At 38.1% G+C, this 9,613-nt stretch overlaps 1 protein-coding gene across 3 annotated transcripts in view; it reads left to right on the plus strand.

Moving 5' to 3' along the window:
* SLC35D2 (solute carrier family 35 member D2) overlaps positions 1 to 9,412 on the plus strand; it is a 47,429-nt gene extending 38,017 nt beyond the window's left edge. For all 3 annotated transcript variants that reach the window (XM_057724817.1, XM_057724818.1, XM_057724819.1), the window contains 3 exons: positions 6,897 to 6,975; positions 7,957 to 8,039; positions 8,783 to 9,412. In XM_057724817.1, coding sequence (XP_057580800.1) covers positions 6,897 to 6,975; positions 7,957 to 8,039; positions 8,783 to 8,885 — 265 coding nt within the window. In that variant the 3' untranslated portion in view covers positions 8,886 to 9,412. The remainder of the gene's footprint in view (positions 1 to 6,896; positions 6,976 to 7,956; positions 8,040 to 8,782) is intronic.
* The last annotated feature ends 201 nt before the right edge of the window (positions 9,413 to 9,613 follow it).

Consider the following 9,613-nt stretch of genomic DNA (forward strand, 5'->3'; position numbering starts at 1 on the left):
CACTTTTTGTGTTTGTTACAATGTCCCAAGTTTCCCAAGATTCTCACCTCACATAAATATGTGGAAATAACCATTTTCTCTAGTGCTATACCTATTATGTTCAGGGTGTTTTCTGAGGAGAGATGCCCAGGCCATTATATTGCCCAATACTTTTAGGCTTTTGTTCTTAAAATTTTCCTTAGGTATATCTTCCTGTTGAATGGCCATGCAGCTTGTGTCTTTTTATGTGTTCCCCATACTTGAAAATTCCTTTTCGTGAATAGATAATACACGACTAGTAAATAATCCAAAAGCTGCAAAAGGATGCACAGGGAACATAAGCCACCTTCCCTTCTTCCCTGCCTTGTGGCACTGCAATTTTCCTCTCCAGAAGCAACCGCCGTTTGAGGTCTTTGGAGTATCCTTCCTGGGCTGGGCTCAGTGTATACACAAGTGCCTGCATTTTATCCCATAAGCAAGGGTCTTTAAATGACTGTCTCAGAATTATTTGTCAAAAGATTTTTCCTGTGAAGAAAGATGAATTCCCCCTTATTTTTTTAAATCACTAGTACTATAATTTTCATTATGTGTACATGAACTAAGACAACTCATGATCTCTTTGATCAACACTCTTCAGTTCTTAAACTTGATCTTAGTTGCAGTAATCACATCAGTAAAAATATTTATGTATACCTCCAGTTCAGTAATTCTCTCTTTAGCTGTGTCTGATTTAATGTTTAACTTGTTTTTTGGAGTTTTTTAAAAAAATTTATCTATTATTGAGGTATAGCTGATGTACAATATTGTATAAGTTTCAGGTATACAACATAGTAATTCACAGTTTTTAAAGGTTATATTCCATTTATAATTATTATAAAATATTGGATATATTCCCTGTTGACCTATATATCTTTTTAGTTTATTTATTTTATACATAGTACTTTGTACCTCTTAATCCCTTACCCCTGTCTTGCCCCTCCTCGCTGGAGTTTTTGATTTTTAACAATTTTATATTTTATTTGTAAAAGTTCCACAGTTTGTCTTCAGACTTATCTGTTAATTCTTAACATTCTTTTGTTGGTAATCTTTGTGACTGTACCTTTTATTTCTTTAAATATTACACACATAGCTATTCTGTATTCTGTACCTGATGATTCCAATATCTGCAATTCTTGAGAATCTAAATATGTAGTTTGTGAGTATCATTATGGTTTGCTTTCTTGTGTATTTGGTGACCTGTGATTTGTGAGCATATTTAATCTTAATCAGTCCTGTGGACTGAAATTAGGAATTTGAGAAACTTTCCTTCAGGGACAAATTGTTTTTAGTCTAGTTGGTAGCAAAGTGTGTCCCTGACCTGGACCACTCAGGCCTTTTTGAGGGTCTGGGCTCAGTGGACTAGTATCCCTTTTTACTTGGGGTTTGGCCCAGGGCTCAGTTTCCAGATAGTGCTGTTTTGCAATGGCCTCTGCCCTGAAGCACCCTGATCCTCTACCTATTGTCTGCTGCTCTGACTTCTGCCTGGCTCTACTCCCTTATTACTCTGTACCCAGTTTCTCCCTTTTTCAAAGGGAGAATTTGGGGCAACCTCTTGTGCCTCTTTCAAAACCAACAGTCTCTCAAATAATGTGTTCTTTGCAGGCATTGGTTGTTAGGCTGCGGGCGAGTACTAAGTGCTCTCAGTACTTAGGTAGCCATTGTTGGATGCCTAAGTGTAGTAAGATATTTGTAGATTTCCCAGTTGTTGACTGAGAACATATAACTTTGAAAAAAAATCTACTAAGCTGTGTTTGTGAGTTACCCTTTGTGAAATCATCTCCCCCACCCATTCCAATTAAAAAGAAATCCAACCCATATCATGCAAACTCAGATCAGCACTTTTCCTTGCCTAAGCCAGGGTTCACCTATGAACAGCAGAGCCAAGTTTTAGTTTTATCCCATGTCATTATAATCTTGATGAGATAATGTTTTTGTTTTGTCTCGTTTTTTTTTCACTTGCACTTTACTATTTAGCCATTCTATGAAGGAAATCAAGAAGTAAACCCTTTGACGTCAGCTGTCTGCAGTGAGCGGTGGGTTGGGCAGTGCCTCAGCTGGCACTTCTGGGGCTTCTTTGTCAGAATCTTGACCCCATCTGTCTACAACTCCATACATTTTTTTCCTAATTTATAATGTGCTTCCTAGAAAACAAATAGTCTCTTGCTAGAAGTTCTTAAATATTATTTTATCAGTAGTTACTTTGCACGTAAAAATGTCACAAAGGGATAGAAATGAAAAATAAATCAGTAAATGATGAAAACAATATTTCAGATTCCACAACTTTAAGGATGAAAACTAGGTAGGTCTTAGTTTTTTAAGTGGCTTTTTTGAGGGCACTAAAATCATGGCAACATTCTAACAGATGCCTGTACTCTGGAATCACATGGCCTGGATTTGAATCCTGGCTTTGCCACTTTTTAGCTCTGGGTCCTTGGACAAGTTATTTACCCTCTGTGAGCCTCAATTTCCTTATCTTCAAAGTGGGAACAGTGAGGTGATGTAGCTGATTTATAAGGTTATGTGGACTGAATGAGTAAAGAGCACTTAGACAGGGTAGACATATAGAAAATGTTCAATGTGTTAACTGCTGTTGTTGTTGTTAATGTTTCTATTTCTCGAGCCCAGCCTGTACAGTTTGACTGTCCTTTTTCACCCCAGACAGATTTGGTTCTACCTATAGCCCATGACTTCAACAGTTTTTCTTCTATTATGTCCACTTCATCTTCAACCATCAAGTTTTAATTCTGAAACTGCTCTAGAAGGAAACTTCAATTTTGGCGTGACGCACTTTTCAGAATCCTGCTTTCTTACAATTTCTCACTCAGAGGACACTACGATCGGGTCATTTGCTTCTTTGCAGTAATAGAAACCATTGTAAGCTTCTGAGCACATCCTTGCTTTTCAGAACAACTGGAACTGGGCTCCGGCTGTCCCTCCTCTTCGGTTCATGCTCAGGGAGCCTCAGGACTAATGTGTGCACGTCCCAGCGCTTGACTCTAGAGAACGGACTGTCCGCTTCTTTCTTATTTTCACTGCTTTCAAGTTTGCATTTCGAACTTGCTGTTTCTGACCACCAAACCTCTATCAGAAGTTGAAGATTTAAAAATTATAACGCTTTAAAAATGTATGTTAAGAAGCCAATGGAATGGTGGAAAGGGTAGACTTTTACTTTTCTTTTGAGTTATGGTGAATGATTCAGCTTTAAGAAATGCTATTTGTAATATAATATATATTTGTATATAAAGCATATGATGAAGTGAAATTGCATCAGGCAGGTAAACTGGATTGTGGGAGCCACGGTAATTTAAAGCAGGTAAAGGTAAAATAAGACCGAAATTTAAGTTGACAAACTAGATTTTAAAAAGCTAGCTCTACTGGTCTTTTTAATCTTGCCAAGAAGTGACAGGTTCTGGTTCATTCACACCAGCAGCTGGCACCAGCCCCTAGGCCCTGGAGGCAATTATCCTAATCTCTTTCTGCCCCAGTAGCAGCCTCTTTGATCTCACTGAAGCAGTAATATATTCCTTAATAGAAACACAAATGTATCAATTTTCCCTACTCACAGCATAAAAAATGTTCTATTCTTTGAACTTTCACTGATACTGCCAAGATGTAGGGTCCAAGGCAAAATAGGATTCTGCTGATTGCTTGATATCTACTCAGGAGTGTAGATATTCCCATCATTTCCCAAAAAACCAAATCGTAGTGTAAAATCGATGGTCCAGGAAAATGGATCGTATTTATCCCATGACTTTGGCTTCCCTGGCACACCACTGAGGTCTTGGGTAGCAGTGAGTTCTTACCAGAGATGGGCAAGATGAGATTACTTGAAATTCTTTGAAAGCTGAAATAAGAGTAATGTGCTTTGGTACCATTGTGGTTGGTGGAAGGAGTGTAAAAATAGTCTTTTATTGCTTGAACATTTGTGTTGGATTTCTATGGATGCTTGTACATAGAATGGTAACCAGCAACAAGTTGTAAACAGCGCCATTTGAGTTCTGCTTGTGACTGCCACGAGCGTGCCATCCAACTTTGGGTTATCAGTTATTTTTTGTGTTATTTTTCAGAAACAGGAAGAAACATTTGAGCAGGGGTTCTGGTTCAGGGGTTTTCACATGGGCATCTCCACCCCTTGGGGCCCTATAAGCCAAGACACCAGCTGGTATCCGTTGTCTGAATAAATGTGTGTCTCTTATATATGACATTATTTTTCAAATGAACACAGATGAGAAGTATGCTTTTAAAAGTACGGAATGACAGAAAGCTACTGAGAATTCAGCAGTGCTTTTAAATAGCTTTGCATTTTATTAATTCAGATGCTAAAATCAAAACTGTCATGTGGAGGTTGACATTTTTGGTGTTAAAAGTGGTTTCCTTTACATTGAGTTAATGGAAGGTCTTTCAGTTCAGAGCCTTAGTCTTAGCCAAAGGACTGTATAGGTGTATATTTACATACAGAGATAAATTTTGTTTCTTAGAAAAAATTTTAATACGCTCCTTTAATCCAAGTCATTTTATAGTTACCCTCTCTGGGGACATCCAGGTGGTATACTAACAAGTGCAGCCTTTCTGTCTGCAGAAAGTGGCTGTTCCTGTATCAGATGCCATCTGTCACGTATGAAGACTGCTGCTAATTCAGACTCCCCCAGGAGGCTGGAGACAGGGACTCCTCCCCTTGCTCAGCCCAGCTGGTGGGTGAGAGCTCCAGTGGCCCACACTCATGATAGATGGATATTGGCCAGGGTGGTTTCACTAAAAGGTGGAATGAAGAAAACATTGCATGATTGGAACCCTGGAGTGGGAAATTTTAAGCAAAAATAGAACATGGAGAACATCCATTATTATCCTGGGTTGAAGGCTGCACTCCGGTTTAGGAAGTCTGCAGAAAGCTCTTTTAGGTCCTGGAAATTGGGTTGTGCTCCTCCAGGGAGTTGTGATCTCTGTTATTTTATTACACCCTTAGCTCCTCTAGGGCAGATGCTGTAGGTTATATACTCTTACTACCCAGGCCCAGCAGAGCAGGCACCAAATAACATCAGGTTGAGTTTTTTAATCTTTTTATTTTATGGATGAGTCAGATTATTTATAGTTCCCTGGGGCTCTAAATTAATGTTGAATTTATTAAAATTGTAAAAATAAAAAAACTTAGATTTTTCTTAAGCCGATTTATAAATATTCTTGCTCTATTTATAAAGCTAGTAATTTTTGTATTAATATAAGAATATTTATTTTCATTATTTGATTAATGGTTTGTTAACTGAAGTTTAACTGATTGAAATCTCCTAAACAGTGTACTGTAAATCAGTGTCATTTACAACTTAGTGAAGTAAAAAAAAATTAAACATTTAAAATGTGATTCACAAATGTAATTTACCTGATTTTTCCAGCAATTGCAAGCCCTGATGAGGCCCTAGAGAAGCTTATAGGCCAGGCTGCTTCACAAGCCTAGCAACTCTTTGAAATCTAATAAACCAAACTTGGCAATGTGGTAAATCAGCTTCTTTTAAACATTTGAATATTGGGTACAGACTTAGATTTTCTCATTCCTTTCAAATGAAAATTGCAAATTTAATATTAATTGCACATGTCAAATATGAACCACAAAGCCCAAGATATTGGATTCTCTAACTTGTCAGATTGTTGTAATTACCTTAGTAACAAATATATACATTATTTTGAAGATTGCAGAATTTGTTTGTAATTGAGTTTATTCCTCAACTTAATATAAAACTTGATGTACATTATCTCTAATATTTTTTCTCTATCATCCCTGGTAATGATCATAGGCCCAGAACGCTTACTGTGTTGTGTGTTTGTGATCTAGATTCTGTTATTAAAAATCAGAAATTTGGTCCTGGACCTGAGGCTGGGTGCTGAATTGCCCCAGGGGGAGTCTCCCTAATGCTTAGGGGCTGAGCCCTTTCTTAGAGCAAGATTCCCAGATCTCATGCCTTCTAACTGGGATTTAGCTTTAAAATCCAACACATCTTATACTCTCTCAGTATCTTTCCACTTTCATTCTCAACCAGTTTTTATTGTAACCTCTTTCAACATTTAATCACCTGATTCCAGCAGATGAAATTTTACACCCTACTTAAGTTACAGCTAATTTTCTTTACTACTTGAGTAAAGTGAACACATTTCTTTACCTCTGATTGAATGCTACGTTCTTTCCTGTGTATATATGTTTTCTTGTCTGGTGCTTGATCACGATTTCTCTAGTCATTTTGTTGACAAGTGTCAATATACTGGTCAATGTTGAATGCCTGTTGAGTTAACCTTGGTAATAAGGTACAGGAGTAGTACTGGCATGTGGAAGCCATGATTTAAATCTTTGTCCAAAGCGAGCAATCGTTCTGCTGGTTTTCCCTGCTGACACCATGGTTCTCAGAACTGGCTGCACATTAGAATCATCCCTCGAGCTTTGATATGGCACATGGCTGGGGCCCCACCTCAACCCGGTTGAAGGAGACCCTCTGCCAGGCATCATGGTGCTAAAAGTGCACCAGGTGATTCTGATGCACAGAGAGGATTGAAAACCACTGTTGAAACATAGCTGTTAAACGAAAGATTTCAGATCATTTAAAAAATCTCCTTGTCCTTACCCCCTTTATGTGGAAACACTGATGGGAAATGCACAGACGAAATGAAAAGGACACCTAAGGTAGAAAATTTGGCTAATGCACATACTGGACCATTTTCCTGTAAAAAGTCGAATTATTAAGGAGATGTTTTAAGATGTAGGTTTTAAAATCCTTATGGTATGTTTTTCTTTTTTGTGTGTTTAAAATACCTGTGTGGTCACTTGCTGGCTCTTCTTAAGCTGTTTATTACCCAGCACAGTAAGACACACTCAAGTGTTTTCTTCCTTGCTGCAGGTTTCTGTTGATGTACTCCACAGTTTTGTGCAGCTATTACAATTCGGCCCTGACGACGGCGGTGGTTGGCGCCATCAAGGTAAGTGGTTGAGGGTTTGAAATGCACAACAGAATCGGGGAATTGACTGTTGGATTTTACTGTTGTTGTTATCCGTGGTGTTGTAAGGATGGAGGCTTGTGATATCGCCAGCTGTGCCTGAGTAATCCCTTCTTACGTCTTCTGAGCTCCTAATCCACAAAACAGAGGGAAGACTTGCTAATTTAAAAGGAAGAGGCGAACTATGACTTTTAAATTGGGAATGGTGGGAAAGGATGGTCTGGGAAAACCAAGTAAAATAGCAGAAAAAAATGTCAAGTTTCTGTGCTAAGATACCTTGTGATCTATATTTTGGTTTTCTGGGAGAACCTCGCTTAGAAAGGGAATCCTTGTGAAGAACTGTTTTCAATCTCAACCTATGCTCAATTATAAGCTGATTAACTCTGGGACTGGGGTGTATGCTACATGTGCGTACATGCCTTTGAACACACACACTAATGAATAGAGGGGTGGGGTGTTCTAAATTCTGTTCAGCGGTTGCTTTGTGTTTCTGTTCACATGAACTCCTACCGTGGTTGAGTGCTTCAACAGTAGACTTTGTTGGCTGCCCAAGGGCCTCCGAGAATACGCTGGACAAAGTACTGCTTGGAATTTATCAGATGTCTTAGTCTGTTCAAGTTTAGGACTAATATGATTGAAACTCACTACCCAATGATGGTAAAGAGATGAAATCTGGAAAGCTGATCACAGCCCAACTCTTACACCTTTTTCCTGTGTATTAACTGGAAGAGGATATGGATAATGCAATTTCTGTGATTATGGTGCTGTAGGTTACTTCATTTTCTTTATAAAGCCATATGCAATGGTTTATATCTGCTTTTTCAATATTCCATGAACCCCTACTATATGAAAGTCTCTTTGAAAAGTAACTAAAATATTTAGTTTCAGATTGCACCATATATATATGTATTTTTCCCCTAAATCCTTTACTTTTAAAATCTCTAATCCTCTCTTTTTCTGCAGAATGTATCCATTGCCTACATTGGAATGTTAGTAGGTGGAGACTACATTTTCTCTGTACTGAACTTTGTAGGGTTAAATATTTGGTAAGTGGGATTTTTAAATGAACTCATTTTAGGAAAATATGGATTTTCTAAAACCTGATTAATATGTTATAAGCGAAAGAGCAGGTCTTTTGACATTACAACTTCTAGGATAAATTTTATTTAAATCATTCAGTTCATCTATTTTTATGACGTACTCTCTCACGTGGATCATGGGGACATGTGTATTGAAAATTCAAAGGGTCGAGATCTGAATTGAATTCATGTGTGCTTCTCACAGAACAGCCCCTAAGTTGTGTCTTCCTTTTGTGAGTGGGCCTCACTAAAACTGTGCTCCATCGAAGTGCCATGTGTTGAGGATATTGCGAGGAGTGACTAAGATGTTTTTGAAAGGCATTTTGGGGTCTCAGAGATGGGACACCATTTTAGGGTAATAGTGTATTGTTTTTTCAAATAATAACCAAGTGCTTATTTTCTCTCCAAGTTTCTGTATTCGATTTGATCTGCTCTTTTTCTGCCCCTAAAGATTTGTAAATAAGAGGGATAATTCTCATCAATAAATCCACAAATTTGAGGAAGTAAATCAGGGGGCTCAATAATTCCCTTCAAATTAAGCTGACTGCATTATAAATCAACTATACTTCAATAAAATTTTAAAAAAAGAAATAAACAGCCAAGGTATCAAAAAAACTAAGCTGACAGTATTTATAAAGATGTCAGTAACTGTTGGTTGTACCACCTATGGAATTGATTTATTTTCACTCTTTTTTTTTTTCTCCTTTCAGTATGGCAGGGGGCTTGAGATATTCCTTTTTAACTCTAAACAGCCAGTTAAAACCTAGACAACCTGTGGACGAAGAAAACATCCCTCAAGATTTGAAGGGCTAGAACCTGGGGCAGAATTGCAGACTGGCTTGCAGATGGGGGAATATTCCCAGCTGTTTTGGCTGTGGCACTCGCCCCCCAGTTAAGGCACAACAGGAATGTCTGCAAAATGCAAAGAGAATCTACCTCATGTGCTGCACGAGGAGCCATCATCACCCCTGAGAAATGTATCCGGGCAAAGCCTTACCAGCTGAAAGTGAATCTTCTTAAAATAAACCATTGGTGAAAGGGATTGTTTCCAAGGCACTTGCATGGACCACACGTCTGTGTGCTGTTCCAAGTGCTGGAATGCTTCAGAGGAGGTAAAAGGTTGATGCTGTGAGGGTGCTTATCAGCACCTTGGCCTTAATTTCAAAGGTCCCAGCCAAAGCAAAGTGCCAGTGAGAACATTTTTTCTGTTTAAAGAGATATGTCTTTATTTTAATAAAATCAACCACTTAACTGCCAGTAAAGTCGTTTGTTAGCTTTGATTTGATCTTATATGTTGGTATTTTTTCCCAATCATCAAAGTAAAATAAAAAATAATTTATATGCACACCTCATACTGTGGTATTATTGTAGACAGGCAGAAAAACAGTAAGTCATTTATTCAGTCTGCCTTGAAGGGTAGTATTCCTTTTAAGGCTCATGTTGGGACAAATTACAAAACAACTCAATGGAAAAAACAAACAATACTCAGTGTGCCCTGTCAACATTTAAGCAGGTCATATTTCTCTCCTATTCTCCTTCCA

The sequence above is a fragment of the Hippopotamus amphibius genome, chromosome 2 (genome assembly GCF_030028045.1).
Source record: "Hippopotamus amphibius kiboko isolate mHipAmp2 chromosome 2, mHipAmp2.hap2, whole genome shotgun sequence".
Lineage (NCBI taxonomy): Eukaryota > Metazoa > Chordata > Mammalia > Artiodactyla > Hippopotamidae > Hippopotamus > Hippopotamus amphibius.